Genomic DNA, 16206 nt, shown 5'->3' on the forward strand with positions numbered 1-16206 from the left:
CAGGACCCCGCAGAGGGCTGAGGGCATCGGAGGGTGCAGTCATCGACTGCCCCTGGGCAACGGGACTTACTTTGCTGATGTCGGATCTGCTCTCTTCCAGGACAGAAGCCTCCTTTTTCCGCTCCACTGCTGCCTCCTCTTCCCTGGCTCCCTCTTCCCCGACCTCCACAGGGTCCTCTGCTGCCTCTTTTGAACTGGCTTGGGCAAGCTGGTCGCCCCCAGCGTCCACTGCAGGGATCGCCAGGCTCCCAGAACTCCCAGGATCACTCTTCTCTTGCTTTGCTTGGTCTGGGAGCCAAGTGCTAGGCCCTCTTTCCTGCCGCCCATGGCCAGTGCGCAGGCTGTGGTCTGCCCCTTGTCTGAAGAGCTTGCCAGGAGTTGGGGGCCTGGCAGCTTCAGAATCCAGAGAACCATCCTCCTTCTCCTCTGGCCGGTTTGTTCGTGGAGACTCCTAGGGAACGGCAGACCATGTCAGAGAGGAAGGAAATAATAAAAGGAGTCTGAAGGCTTGTGGCCAGTGGGGCCACCGGCCCTGACTCCCACAGACCAGCGCCCCATCCCCGGCACCAATGGCTATGATAACAGGATTCTTTTAAAACAGAATCCTGGCGCCATCCCACATCTATGACTATGGAGACTGGGACACACCCAAAACAGCCCTCAGCCACAGAGGGGCATGGAAAACCAGCGAGCTTCCAACCACACGGGACTCAGCAACTCCATCACCAGCCCTCACGTCCTCCCGCCCCGTTAGCCACTGCAAAGACGGCAGGCTCAGAGGCCCGTGTTTACTGATGGCATGATGATGTAGGAACACCCGAGAGAAAGGGACCAAAGTGCAGAATTTCTGGTTTTCATTTTTAAAAAAGCTACCAAGAGGATGGACTCTTCAACACTGTGACTCCTGCCTCTCCCCAGGCACCAGGGACTTGACTGAGACAAGTCATCGCTTCAGGGTGGTGGGGTGAAGCTAAGAACATACAACATTCCCCATTAACCTGAGCAGCTGTCAACTGCTTGGGGGGACACTGCCTGGAAACCTTAGCGCACTTAGGCATCACTTGGCCAGCTTTCCCTTTGTCTTAGACAGGACTTGGCTGTAGCCAAAGGATTCCAGTAAAACACTTTACAGCACCTGGAAATAAAGAACAATGACAACAGCTCTCATCCGAAAGCCGCCCCTGTACGAACAACCCTGGAGACAGGGTCCTCTATCAGACTGTCAACTCAGGTCCTGAGAAGCAGAGTCCCGACAGGAAGAGGTGTGTAGGAGACTGATGACGAGGAGAGAAGCAGAGAAGAGGAAGGGGGAAGGCTTCAAGCCACAGCATGGCTGAGAACGTCTTTGCCAGCCCTGCTAAAAGCCCCCAAGTAGGTTCCCACAAGAGGGGCCCTATGTGAGGAAGTGGCCTGGCTCTAGGGCCTGGAGCGCCCCCTCAAGCCCACCGGCCAGCATAGCCTTGCAGGAGCCAGGGTAGACGCTGGGTTCAGCAGCTGGAGGCTGTCACCCTACTGAGCTCCCCCCCCCCCCCGCCAGCTGCTGGGCAGAAATGTGTGCACCTCGCCCTGCAGCCCCCACTCCTTGCAAGGAGGGGCCAGATGGAGCCCCTCAGGCAGGGCAAGGGCACTGTACCATTATGGCCACTAACAGGGAGTGTGACCCCAGGCGAGTGGCAAGATACTATGAGCTGAGGTGAGGGCAGCTGAGCGGGATGATGTCTGGGCCCCTCAAAGCACCCAGTCCTGGGCAACACCTGCTCAGTGGGTCTGTGTACAAGTTTGAGGGCCAATAGGTCGAGGCCACAGGTGGGGACCCTGCAGGGATTGCTGGCCTCAGCCTCAGTCAGTGGCGAGGGCTGACCACTGGCTGGAGTCTGATCTGTCAGCATGACAGCCCCTGAGTAAAACCTGGCCCTTCCTCAGGACAGGGCTGGGAGCTGTGGACTAATCCACCCACACTGCTCCCAGGCCTCACACCAGGAGAGGGGTCTCAACTGCCCTGGGCTGGCAGCAGGCAGCAGACAGCAGGCAGCTGCTGGACCCTGGCCCCTCCCAGGGGACCTCACTTTGAAGACTGGGAAAAACCACTAGAACTGACCAGAAAACAAAAATCCTCCCCTGGAAATGCAGCCAACAATGCCCTGCACTCCGGCAGGGAAGACTTCCTCCCAGAAAACCTCTGTGCCTATACATGGGTTGCTGGTCTGGACAACCTCTGAGCAGGGACTTTTAACACTCCCTGACTCCCCACGCTGGAGACTCAAACAAGGAGCGTGACGACCCAAGCCAGAGGTCTGAGAAGCCTAATGCGGCATTCATCAATGCTGGGCCCAAAGACGGGTTGCCCGCCTGTAGCCCTGGTGGCCGTCTGGCAAGATGGCCCGGCTCTCTGAGGCGGGGAAAAGGACAGGGTGGCAGAGCAGCTCAGAGCTCAGCTTTGGCAGAGGGTACCTGGCTCAAGTATTGGCTCCACACTTATAGGGAGCTTAAGCCAATTAATTTCTCTGTATCTCCGTTTCTTCCTTCAAAATATGGGGATATAAGAGGGCCTATCTACCTCACGGGGTTGTGAAAAGATGAAAGGAGCTCACATCCACTGAGTGAGGCCAAGAACAAAGAACTGACATCCAGCACATATTCCAAATATGGCAGCTAACCTGGGAGGAGACCCACGCACCCATTCACTAAGGACCTTCACATGCCAAACACCATCGTGGGACCCCAACATGAACAGGGAATTTGGTTCAGTATAACAGTGAAATGTCCAGGGGGTCCTGGTTGTGACTCTGCTTTGGGTAAAGGGGACTGGACTCGGTAGCGATGCCGCGGCCAGCCCGACTTTGTCCCAGGGCAAAAAGCAGACGGTGCTGAGAGGAGGAGCAGGCTCCTCATGCTGTGGCAGAAGGTAGGCAGGGCGTCCTCGGCTGCTGCTTATCCTCAACACCCCAACCATGGCACAGAATGCCATGACCAACGCACCATGGGCACTAGGCTAAGAGAAGCACCTCGGGGAAATCAGGCCTGTTTATCTCAGTCCCCAACAGTGGCCAGGACTCAGCAGGAATTTAGTCACTGATCTGGGGGCCCCACAGACTCCAGGGAGGAGTGGGCGTGTCTTAGGAGGCGCAAGGAGTTGGCGGCCACTGCATTTGGTCCCCCCTCAGCAAAGGCACCCACCCTGGCTTTGGTGGTTCTGTGGTAAAGGCGGCCTCCTTCTTCAACAGCAGTGAAACCTGGCCCCCAGGGAGTTGCTTGGTAACAGGTCTTGGATTGGGGGATGGAGGAAGTGCCAGCACACAAACACAGCCATGGTCACACCACCACTTACGGCCCACAGCCCTTCTCCACCCAGCCCCTGCCTGCTTCTCCCTGGTAGGCTCCAGCCACACAGCACACAGCCTCTCCTGCTGTCTAGGAATTAGCACCAGGCTATCTCACTCTGCCATGCACATTCTTAACCCTCTCTCCTCCTCCCCTGATAAACTCCCACAAAGCCTTCCCGATCCCTGGAGCAGCTGACCTGAGATGAGCCTTGTCCATCCAACCCCATAACAGCTACGTCACTGTAATTGCTGATCTCCTTGATGGTGTGCCTCACCAGATTAGCTCCACATTACCCTTAGGTCTAGTTTCTGGCATATAGTAGGTGCTCAGTAAATGCTTACTGATTGAGTGATTTGGAGTAAGTATGAAGCAGACATGGGAGGTGAAGCTTCCCTTTCTACTCTGTAAAATGGATCCCTAACATCGATTTTACAAAATACAGAGGATCAGATTCCATTAGATTTGTGACAAGTCTTATTATGTTAACTCTTAATATTCAAAATGGTAGAGAAACAAAAAGTAGAGGACAACTGATACAGATGGACTACGGTTTCCTACATGAGAGGGTACAGCCAGACCACAAGGCCAGACTCAGTCCAGGCAACCCTGCAGGTTAAATTCTTCCAAAGAGTTTCACAAGATAGAGCTTATCCTATTCCAACTACCTAAATGAAAATATTAAGATGTGGCTAATACTAAATCAGTGAGCCTGTACTCGCTGTGCCCATGTGGACTAACTGCAATGACATGCAGGGCAGAGGCCTGGGTAAGGAAGGATAAGGACAGCAGTGGGAGACTGGACATCTGTTGTAGATCATCCACAAGCAACAGTCTGAGAGGGGTCTGGAAATCCCATCCACCCCACGCTGCAGACTCCACTCGGCCCATGCTCCTATCACGTCGCCACAGGCCTGAGGCTTCTGGGCAGCAGGGTAGCAACCCCTGCCCAGTGCTTGAGGGGCTGACAGGCACGGGAGGGAGCCTGAGCTCTTTGGTGCTTACACGCCTGTCTCCTGTCACAGCCCTGGGTCCTTGAGTGTCACAAAGCAAATTTCTGCTGCTTTTTCAAAAAAGCCATCTGCATGATGAGGAGGTGGAAAAGAGAGCCTGTAAGAGCCCCCTGCATGAATATTTAACATACCCCCCAAAATCCATGAGGCCTCCGGAGTCGCCAGCCCCCTCCTCCAGGCTGGCACAGAGGCAGGGCTCCATGTCCAAGAGGCTCAGGCAGGAGGGAGCGGAGGACCGGGAGTGGCAGGCGATGTCGTGCAGACACAGCACTCGGGGACTCCCGCCAAGCCAGCCATCAGTCCAGTTAATTTTCCACGTCTCATTCCCGCCCCGTTGGTCTCAATTCTGTTCACTGCTCCCCATGTTGCTAGCGCTTCCCAATCGCACTGACATCATCCTGTTATTTCTGAGCCCAGCTCCCTCCCTCCACTTTGGTCCCCCGTGGGCTTTTCATCAGCACCACAAGGCTACATACCACCTGCTGCCTCCCCTCAGACTCCCCTCTTGCACTCACACCCATTCTCAGTGGCTGTTCCACAAACATATCCCTCTTGATTCTGTAGCAGACTAGAAATGGGTTGGAGATGAAGGCAAGAGGGAGGGGGAGGAGACAGGAAGTGGGAGAAAGAAGCATCCTTGCCATCCTACTGCCCTCTCATGGAATCAGGAGCAAAGTGACTGCTGGCAGTGAGACAGGGTGGAACTAAGCAGGAAGGAGAGTTCCATCTCGGACTTCCCGGGAGGCCCAGAGCAGGGAGAAGTGGGCAATTCCGAGGGTCCAAGTTCTATACACTGGGCCAAAAGTCATCTTCAGTCCAAGTGAAGGCAGCGCTGATCTGAAACCTTCCCACCTATCCCCACAGCTAACTTGGAAAAGTCCTAGCTCCTGCCTGAGGTTAGAACACAGGAATCCAACACTCCATGTGGCAAAAAGAACTAATTCCACAGGGGTGCTACAAGACACGGGTGGGAGGTGTCTGTAACACCTCCCACTCCAGACTTTTCCCCTCTCACACTGGGTTGCCTATTTATATTAAAGAGGTTATAGAAAATATGTCTGAAAGCCCCCCTCCTCCAAAGCAGCATGCATCATCATTAGAAGGGGAGCTTTGGGTAACCCAGCACAAATCACAGAAAATCTTTTTATTGATATTTCTAATCTGTTATGAATAAAAACTAACCAGTCCAGAGTCAAGGGCATTATGATTGAGCACACTGGGATCTTCGGGCACCACATACCCACTCCAACCAGGACAGGGCAGCAGAAGGAAGAAACCATGTGACTGAGCTCTTGAGCTGCCTCCCTACGCAGCCTGGCTCATTCATTCACTCTTCTGCTCAGTTTCTCAGTTGCTCAACAAAATACCCCCACGCTTCCTACTTCCAGGCAGTAGGCTAAGTGCTGACGTGAATCAGCTAGAATCTCTCCCTCAATGTGCTCAGTCTCAAAGAGACCTGTCCTCATTCCGAAAGGAAGCCAGCCCTCCTGACGCCCTTCTAGGCTCAAAACCCAAGCATTCTCCTTGATTCCATCACTGATACAAGGTACCAATGGTCCACAGACACAAAGGTGCTGTTCAGGGAACCAAGTAGGCTGAAGGCTTATATTTAAACCAACCAGATCAGGCCCCACCCACAAGAAAGAATTAGAGCAGAAACAGACCTGGTTAATGAGGAGGAGAAAAAAGTGTCACATGTGGCAGTGTTACAGTCACAGTCAAAACATTTCTGTGCAGAACTGGAAATTTGGAGAGATTCTGGAGTAACAGAGAAAGCTGAAGTATAAAAAGGAATCTTCCCAGCAGCTGGCTGAGTTACTTGGGAAGGCCCAGCTGCAGGTCTGGTCTAGGTACCAAACCAGGGCCTTACCGACATCTGCAGCCTCAGCCAATCTGAGGTTAAACCCTGGCTCTCAAGGCAATGGAAGACTAAGAGATAAGAATCAGAAATAATAAGACCATGACAAGGATAACAAATAATAAGGATAAGCAATAAGAGATAATAAGGACACAGTTCAATCCAGTGCAAGCACTTTGGTGAGTTTTGTGATTGTTCTGATAAAAATATGAGTGATTGATTTCATTCCTAAAGGGTTAAGGTCAAAGAATTTGTGTAAAAAAGTTTCACTACTTTTCAAAAGTTTTCCATCACCATTTAAAGACTTGGGGAAATCTGAGTTATTGACTTCATGATGTACTGATGTACAAATACACTGGGAATATTTGGAGAAGCATTAATTGTTAAAGATTAATGAAGTGAAGACTAGATAAAATAGAACATAATGGGGACTGCTCCTTTTCAAGTATAAAAATGCATTTGGAGTTCTTAGGTATTAAAAAGAATTGGTAAGTTTTCAGTTTTGTTTGTCTTAAAGCACATTCTGGTGGTAGAGGAGGGCACACTATGGAGACAAAGACTAGAAGCAACAGGACTGTGGAAGTGGGAGGGTGCAGAAGCATCTGGAAGGGCCTGGAAGCTATTCCCATCCACAGTCTGCATTTCCCTGCCCTTGTGCCTCTGTCAAGTCACTTGCCTAAAATGCCCCTTAAATCCCCCATATCCAAAATCTGCTCTTCAAGATCCAGGTCAAATATTCCCTCCATCAAGTTTTACTTAAACTCTAGGCAAGAAACTCTTCCCTTCTTCCACACGGTGTGCCTATGCTGTAACTCTTCACACGCACTGTTGTGCTGGGCAGTGCCCTGAGTATTCCTTGACTCACACTTACAAAGCACCAAGCACCTAGTGTGCTTCCTAACTGCGAACTTCTTGAGACCACCCAGGCACATGGCCCACAGTTATCTGCTTTTCCCACAGGGCCTAGCTTCCCCGTCTGCTTCAGAACCAGCCTTCAACAAAAATTTGTCACGTTAGATTGTTACACCTGTTCAAAACCTCCAATGGTTCCCAATGCCTGTACCATCCAATCCAAATCTCACGAGGCAGTCAAGTCCTCCATGACGCAGCCCAACTTATCGCCATGAGCCTACGTTCACTCCCCCATGTGCTCTGAACTCCAAAGAAGGCTCCTCATCGGCCCCAACGTCACTCCGTAAGCTGCTTTCACCTGTGCAGCACCTGCATCTGGACTTCTCTTTCACTAAAGACTTGTCCAGTCCCACCATCAGTCTTCCTGGCTTACCTCAATGCCTTAGTTTCTCACTGAAGCCTCCCATACGGGCACCATATTGATACAGGGCAGCAGGGGACACTGAGCTTGCCAAGGCCCCGCTGCCCCTATAGTTTACCAATTACTGGCAGAGCTCTCATGCGCACACGTGTGGGGAGCTCTCTTACATACTTTTTTTGTTGTTGTTCTACCCCACTTTAAGCACCTTTCTGGGGGGCTCTATCTTTTACCAGCAAACCCCTCCAGGAAGCACCACCCATAACAGTTTATGGTTTCAGCTACCAGTATCAATATGGACAGGAGACTCCCAATTCTTCCCCCACCACGACACTTTCCAGTCACTTAAGTCTCACTTTTATGAAACTGTAAACTCTTAAAGGGAAGTAATTACCTCTAATTCATGCTTCTGTGACTTATAGTACCAGCAAAGTGACTCATGTAGAAATATTCCATAAATGTGGCATTTGATAAAAGAATAAATGGATGGATTCCCCCCTCGTATCCATCCCCACCACCTAGAAGTCCCATCTAGACAGGACTGGGACAAAATGATTCTCTTTGCAAATAGGCATCCCACAGGAGGAAGGCTTAAGAAAAAAGGAAGGACAAACCAGGTTGAGGCATTCTGGAAGGATTTCGGGCTCTTACCTCACACTCAAAGTCACCCCCAAGTGCCCCAATGTCCAAGTGCAGGTTCTTAAGGAGCTCACTTGAGCTGTGCACACTCTGAAAAGAAAAATGATTGTGAGTGGTAAGTCGAGGACTGCTCAGCTCATGGAGAGGTTAACAAGTTTCTGATTGGCTATGCTTTCTAGGTCAGACTCGGGAGGTATATAGACTGGGCAGAAATGAAGCTGTGACTGGAAAATAAGTTTCACTTATTTTCAAAGTGCCACAAAGGTTAGCCAAGAGCAACGCAAGTGCCCACCGATAAATGAATGGCTAAACATAACGTGCTATACAGACACGCACGGCTTAACAATGAGGACATGTTCTGAGAAATGTGTCATTGCATTTCAGCCCTGTGTGAAGGTCATAGTATAGAATCACACAAGCCTAGATGGTACAGCTACCACACGAGGCTGGAGAGCAGACTACCGGGATCTCCATTGTATATGCGACCCATCTTGACTGTAACATTGTTAAGCAACAAATGTGATCGTACCATGGAGTATTATTCAACCCAAAAGAGAATGAAGTTCTAACAGAGGTGGTAGCATGGGTGACCTCCGAAAATAATCATGCAACATGAACAAAGCCAGACAGAAAAGGACAAATATCATATGATTCCACTTACATGAATATCTACAGTAGGCAGGTTCAGAGACAGAAAGTAGGTTAGAAGTTACTAGGGGCAGGGGGATGGGGAAGTGTTTTTGTCTTTTCACTTAATGGAACAGATTTTCTGCTTAGGATGACCACCAAGTTCTAGAGATGGATAGTGGTGGTGATTACACACATGTAGAGGTAATGGAGGCCACTAATGATGCATTCAGAAGTGGTGAAAACGGTAACATTCATGTTACATATATTTTACCACAATAAAAAAACTCCCAACAAAACAACAGCAGAGGGATTCTAAGCCTGGAAGAGGATTTACTATTACCTGGTTGTCACTCTCCACCTCATCCTCCTCGTTGGTCTCCTCCCCCAAAGCCAAGAGACTGAGAGCATTCTTGTCCTCATGGATGGAGCCCAAGAGACCCTTTGGACAAGCAGAAGTCTTGAGACCCTGTGAAAGCTCCAAAACAGGGAAGGAAAATTGAGGGACTGGCTAGGAAGACCTTCAGAATGCTTCCCTCCCACCCCCCCACTTCTGTTTAGAAGTTTCCCAGATCACCTCCGCCATCACCATAAAGCTGACCCCAGCAACTCTGACTCACACAATTGATCCCTCCCTTCTCCAACGACAACTGTCCTGGCCGTGTAGCCTGGGAGGTTAGCAGTGCAGAGCCCGGGGCATGGATCTAGCCCCACTTCCCAGAGCCCGCATTTACCATCACACAACTGTGACTCCCCTACCGGGTGAACATTGAGGACTGAGCTCAGGCACTCTGTGCTCGTCTCTGGGCTGGTGTTCGGTGCCTGGCACAGGGAGAACACACAGTAACAAAATACACAGAACAGAAGAGAAGGTAGTTACCAGCGGAGGTTCTCTGAGCTGACCAGACTCCACGGAGCTCCCCGGGCTCACGTTCTGAGGCCCACGAAGAGAAGCAGGAGGGCCATCCACCAGGCCTCGCAAGGGAGCCAGGCCCCCGAGAGGAAGGTGGACTGGAGCTAAGGAGGCGCCCAGGACCTGGGCCACAGAAAACATCTGATTAGGAACCACATGGCTCTGGCAATGTTGGAGACAGATACAAAAATAAAACATCTAAATCCTGCCTGCTCAGATTTAAACCACCTCCGTTCAGAGGCTCTAATGAAACACAACATCCAGAAATTACCATTGTGCCAACTGTGTGAGAAATCACAGGCTGGTTTCCTGATCCTCATAACTCTGCTGCTTGCACACAGTGAGCAGTTCTCTCACATCTGGCAGATGCGGCCTCGAGTCCTGCTCTCCTTTCAGAAGCGCAAAGGCAGCGTGGGGGAGGAGAGAGCAGAGACAAAGCCTCATCTACCAGAAGGAGAAGTCTCAACAGATAAATTTTAAAACTGATGAATCAAGAAAAAAGCAACCTAAGCATGCTATTTACAAATATGGAAGCACCGGAAGAGAGTGGGTGCTCCAGGGAGGGGTGCCCACCCAGGAACTGGAGTGCTTCATCGTGTGCCTTTTGGTACTGACTTTGCTCAGCTGTGGACATGAGCTACTGATTAAATTAGCGTTAGCTCTGAAAACACTATGTGAGCAACAAAAGAACCCTCTTCCCCTTTCCACTGATGAGAAAGATGACTGGAAGGAAACCTGACCAAGGAAGGAAGCTGACCAACCAGGTCAGATCTTTTCCCATTCTAAGGACAGCCAAAAAAAGTCTTCATGCCAGTGAGGCCTGAGGACAGAACCTGAGCTAGGAGTCAACGTGTGAGGCTCAGGGCTACTCACAGACTCCCAGATTCTCAGACAGAGGTGATGCACGTCTTTAACTGAAGGGGACTGGTGGGGAAGGTCAGATGAGATTTTGAATGCTGGGGGCAATATAAGAATGGTCAGGGCCACACAGCCTGAGGACTTTGCACTACAAGAGTCTGGGCTTGTCAGAACCAGAGCAAGGCCAGCCGTCTGGAGACAACTTGCAAAGAGCTCTTTCATTTCTCAAACATAACCCGTCTAAAACACAGTAAGTCCGTTTTTCTCTAACCCCACAGGCACTGAAGAGAGTAAGAGACCCTGGAGGAGGCCAGCTGAAGGAGTTGAGGCAGCCCATCTTCTTCCCCAGAGCCTTGGCCTAAGGGTCAGGCCATTGGGAGCTGAGTCCTGAACAGGGCTGGTTTCTGCCATGGGGGAAGCATCAAAAGGGCATGAGATCTGTTCCTGAGCCTTGTAGACTCTCATCATCTGGCCTTTACTTTATTAGGGAGATTATCTTCACCAGGGAGAAAGGGGCTGAGGACAATAAAAATAATAGGGGCACAACTCTCCTTGGGTCTATACTCCCCAGCCTGAGAAACCAAACCATGATTTACTGTTCATCAAGAGTTTTCAGATAAAGGCAGTAATAAACTTCTTGACTAAGTTAACCAAGTAGACATACTAGAAATAAAATGGACCCACACCACCCAAGCACCAGGCAACGGAGTCAGTTGACGGCCATGTCTCCAAATTACCTGAGGTTCACTGTCCACACGTGAGTGGAGCCTGGTGAGGTCAGGACCCGTGCCCACGGCCACAGGCCAGCAGGGGCAGCTGGGGCAGCTGTGGGACTGAAGCCCAGGGCTATCGCTGGGCCAGTGTCTCACATGAGGTTTTCTGCCTCCTGGCTGTGGCAGAAAGAGCCTAGGGAAGCTTCTCTGAGGTGAACTGTGCGCAAACCAGACCTGTTCCTCCTGGCTTCAGCCCCTCCAATCAGCCCCAGTGTAGCCGCAAGCAAAATTCTTTCCACACTATACTTATGGAAAATTACAGGCTCCTAACATGGCTAATTTGCTAACGTGCTGGGGGCCTGAGGGAGGGAGCCAGGCATGCTGAGGGCTTTGTTCTCCCAGGCCTTTACCAAATCAGTGGTTAGCGGGGAAATTATACATTCCTGGCTCCTAGCTGATCATCTTCTATAGATGGCCATTAACTCCAACTATGGGCTGTGTGTGGCGTTGTCCTTCAGAGCGGATAAACTTGCCGCCATTGGGCTAATTAAAACTTTCAAGATAATCTGCAGCTTATCCGATATTTATAGTGCCACAGTGGTTATTAGAGCTAACGGAGAAGCAGTGCACGCCAGCAATTAGGAAGCAGAGGTAACAACTGGGTAAAGCCACAGCTGGGCCACAGCAGCAGCAAAGCTGAGGAAGTCAGATTGACCCCATGGGCTCTGCTCCAACACTACTCCTGAGTGGACACTATGGTGTGACTCTTTAAAGGGACAAAGGGCCAGAGAGACAGGGCAAATTCCAGGGGCAGAGGAGGCGAATGTACAAACAGGGTGGGCACCGGCCTGACAGGAGTAGACGCCGTTCACTGAACAGCAGAGAGGCTCTGGGCTTCAGCCCCTCGGGACAGGATCAAGCCACTAGTTCTATGTTACTCCAAAAAGGAACTAAGTTAACCTTGGGGGCTGGGGCGTCTCTCTACAATCAGCTGACGGGAAAGGCTTCCCAAATCCCGGGAAGGTACCGTGTCCCACACGAGCGCCCAGATGAGCGTCGCCTGACTCACTCTCAGAAACTATCATCTTCAAATCGTGCAAACACCCCCGAACCCCTACTCACTGTTAGGTTGGAGAAGGGGGGCTCCAGATACCCTCAATCTTACGGGTGATGATGAAGAAGATACATAAAATACATGTCACTCCACAAGGTGGCCATCCTGGGTAGTTAACGATTGAGATTCACCAAGCAACAGCAAGTTACAGGAAAGTAGGCCTGATGGCTGCGTGACCAACTCACCTGCCCCCTGCCCTGCCAAGTTCCTAGAGGCCTGTCGGCCATGCTGTCTAAGAAGCCTACCTGGTTGAGAAGCTGCATCCTGCCTGGCTCAGCAGCAAGCTCTCTGCTGGAACTCAGCTCGACTAGCCCCTGCCTGAGGGGGCTGCTGCTTGGCTGGCCACCGGTTTGCTGAGAAGCCTCCTCCTCAGCGGGGGCAGAGGCCATCTCCTGAGGATGCTCCAGCAGCTCCGGCCCCCACGTCAGAAAGCTCGAATCCCTCTCCACGGCTCTGATGGGCTCGGGCTCACCCTCACTAGACATCCTGGAAGGCTCGGCTGCCATGCAGCAGACCATGCTGGCGATGTCTTTGCACGGTATTTCCTGCATGCTCTCAGGCAGCCCTAGGTCCTCCAGCCGCCTGGAGATATTGACCATCTGCAGGATGTGCTGGTAGAACCTCTGATCCTCAGAGTAGTCTTCACTGTCTGTCTGCTCCTCAGCAGAGCTCTGAATGTGGGAAAGCTGGGAAACTAGGAAGGGGAGGCGGTGTTGCTCTCTGGGGCCCAGGCCCAAAGGCCCCAGTGCCTGCTCAGACCCCCGAGAGGTCTGAAGGTCCCAGGGGAAGTTGTTCATCTCCCCCAGGATCTGAGAGCCAAGGTGGGAAGCCATGTTGCTACTGCTGCTCTCCAAGTCTGGCCCACACATGCTGTGCTTCCTGTCTTCTGCAGGGGGCTCTGGAGACCCTGGAGGTTGTCTCTTCTCACTAGGAGATGTCCTAGGGGTACTCCCTGAAGGGGAGTTCTGAGCTGGTTCTGAAGCCAAGGTATCAGGGGGCATGAGAAAGAGTTCCTGAAGTGTGTCACTAGGTGAGGCCCCTGGAGCCTCAGGGTCACAAGGCTCTGGTTCTTTGCAGCTCCCGAGCGTGTCCTTGTTGACAAGTTTAGAGACCTGTCCTATCCATAATACTGGGGGTTCTCGTCTCCTCCTTGTCCTGCCCACACTCCCACCTTCCCCAGGAACACCCTGGCAGCTCGGGTCTTCGGCTGGGCTGCCAGCTACCAAGAACAGGTTGCTCGTCCTGGTAGGCTGCAGGTGGTCAGAGGAACAAGGAGATAGGGAGCGCTGCTCCTCCTCTGGGGATGGCAGGGGCACGGGGCTCTGGCCCTTGTCTCCCCCTGGGCCAGTGGAACTCAGCTTGGCCATGCTCTGGCTGTGTTGCGCCCCTTTCAGCTGTAGGCCCTTGCTGGTTTCAGAAAGCCTTGAGTGGACTGAGGCCTCACTCCTGCCTTCTAATACATCCTGCCCATTCTGGAAGGGCTCAGTGGTCTCAGAGCCCAGAGCACCAGGTTTCTGCTGTCTTGTCCTCATGTCCAGCTCTTCTATTTCAGGGTCTGAAAACCCCAGGTAGATTTTCTCTGTTAGCTTCTGGGGTTTCTCCAGACCCTGCTGATCACTTAATTCTGTCATGCACTGGACTGGGGCCCTGCCTAAAATTTTCTCCACGTCGGCAAAGATCTGGTGGTTTCGGGGAGCTTGGCCTTTGGAGAGGGGCTGCAGCTTGCCGGGCAGGGTGCCCGCGAGGGGCCAGGGAATGTCTCCCAACATGCATGGGCTCTTCCCTTTCTTAAACGAGCCCTCACTTCTAGCCTGCAGCTCTTGGTCTAGATCCAGGTCAGCAAGCCCAGGTGCTGAGAGAGGGGACGGGCCACGGAGAAAGGAGGAGGCAGGCAGAAGTCCCTGCTCGGGCTGTGTATCCTAGATGGACAAACATGCAGAGAAAACTAAGGCAAGGCATTTCTGGCTTATATTTGCAACCTCAGCCCCTGGCAAGCCCTTAGCAGAAACCTACCCACCATTTAAAGTAAAACGCAAACCAAAGAGGGAAGAAAAGCTAAAACCCCCATGGATTGAAAATACATTGTTTTCTGGGGCCTAGTTTTCTTGTTTGTAGAGAGAAAGCTGGTAGAACAGCTGGTAGTCAATGGCTTACAAATCTGACTCTGTGGAACCTGGACTTTGGTCCTCAGGGTCCCTTAGGCTGGCGGGGAGTGCTTTTATACGCATGTGAAGCAGGGAGAAGGGGTGTCTCAAAGATCCACACCCCCAAAGGTTCATCCATAACAGCTCAACTTTCTGTGCTGGAAGTCTAGGGAGGAACTGATTTGAAGATAGTGTGTCACAACGAACAAGCCTAAAAAATCACCAACCAGATTAGCCCTCAGTACCTACCAGTGGACTTTCAGTTCTATGACTGATTAATTTTATAGTTGACCAACCTTACCAAGAACTACCACAATTTGTTTAAAAAGGAAGAACAGGGGAAACAAACCAGGGAGCTGATCCTTAAAAATGCATCTAGGTCTTCTAGTAAAAGCATGAGCTACTCCAACCCAAGAGAGGTCAGTTCAGCCATAAAATCTTGAGCTTAGAAAGATCCATAAAAGATGAACCATACTCTGCAAACATGCACCAAACACCACCTGGCCCCTGAATACAGCCTCCAAAAAGCCAAACACCTGAGTCCAGGTTGCTCACAGGCTCAGGCCTGCCCACAGGACAAACTCAGATCGGAGGGGTCTGTCCTGAGTCCTCAGATCCAGACTGGCAGCCCAGGGGACCAGCTATCTTCAGCTCCTGAAAGCAGACAGAATTCTTCTTCACAGGGAGCTGCGAGAACTCAAGTCTGCCGCCCCAGCCTCTGCCCCAGAACCCTGACTTCATTTCCTCCCTCCCCTTCAGCTATGCCACAGTCTATCCAGAGTCTGCTTATCACTTAAAATAGTCACAGGTTACCCATCTTTAGCTTTTCAAAGAGATATCTGAAAATTCAACCTATCTGGAGATTGCCAACCCTCTTTTCTCTACCTGGAAGAATGGTTTGTTAGCTCTTTTCTCAGAACCAAGAGTAGGAATACATGGAGGAGAGGAAGGAGTGTCTGCAGAGCTCACCAAAAATCACCTCATCAGTAACCATTCAGTGCCAGAACACCTAGAGGAGGGGGAGTAGTGGGGGAGAGGAGCGGGAGGGAAGAAGGCGGAAGAAATCACTGCTGAAAAGTAAGCGCCAGCTCTGGTGGGGAATAAAGACTATAAGCAAAAAAGCAAACCAACTGGACAATTAAGAGAGTTGTGAAAATATTCTCAGTGTTCCCACCTGATTCCCCAAGTGAGCTCACATCTGCCACCAACCCTATGCAAGCCCCACACACCCCATGAGGGAGGGAGGAGGGCAACCCAGCCCCCTTCAGGATGGCGTCCAGCCTTAGCTTCTCCACCTACAAAATGAGGGCAACAGTTCTGCTTCCTAAGTTCAGACATCTCGAGGTAAAGAGTAAACAATAACTGGAAAGAGCACTGTCAGCTCTGAGACCAAGGTGATCCCACTGCAATCAAATTCAGCGATTCCCTAGCCAAGGACAAGCGCATCAGGATAACTGACAGGATAAAGCCCAAAGCTGTTCCTTTGGGTCTGGCAGTACTGGTGTCCTGGCTTTCGGGACTGGCACCGCTGAATCTCATAAAGAACCCAGACTCAGAGGACCCGGCTCCGAAAGAGCACGCCCCGCTCATCTAGGCTCACTGGCCCCCTCTCCAGGGGGCAGGGTGTACCGCTTCTTGGACCACCCCAAACACCATCTTCAGCAGAACACCCACCCCTCACTAATCCAGTATTACCTATGTCGTGCTTCCTGAGTGAAGGAAAGGATGTGTTTAGA

At 51.4% G+C, this 16206-nt stretch overlaps 1 protein-coding gene across 5 annotated transcripts in view; it reads right to left on the minus strand.

The window, feature by feature from the left end:
* Positions 1-16206, minus strand: part of CEP164 (centrosomal protein 164kDa) — a 62780-nt gene that overhangs the window by 25232 nt on the left and 21342 nt on the right. For 4 of the 5 annotated variants that reach the window (XM_012729824.1, XM_012729823.1, XM_012729825.1 and 1 more), the window contains exons 5-8: positions 9609-9764; positions 9072-9206; positions 8114-8191; positions 71-451 (exon numbers count right to left, since the gene is read on the minus strand). In XM_012729824.1, the coding sequence (XP_012585278.1) occupies positions 71-451; positions 8114-8191; positions 9072-9206; positions 9609-9764 (750 nt within the window). Of the gene's footprint in view, positions 1-70; positions 452-8113; positions 8192-9071; positions 9207-9608; positions 9765-9912; positions 9997-16206 lie in introns of those variants that run through there. The other variant, XM_012729826.1, reaches the window with a different exon arrangement.

Source organism: Condylura cristata, unplaced genomic scaffold (assembly GCF_000260355.1).
Source record: "Condylura cristata isolate star-nosed mole 26May11 unplaced genomic scaffold, ConCri1.0 scaffold00025, whole genome shotgun sequence".
NCBI classification, from domain to species: domain Eukaryota; kingdom Metazoa; phylum Chordata; class Mammalia; order Eulipotyphla; family Talpidae; genus Condylura; species Condylura cristata.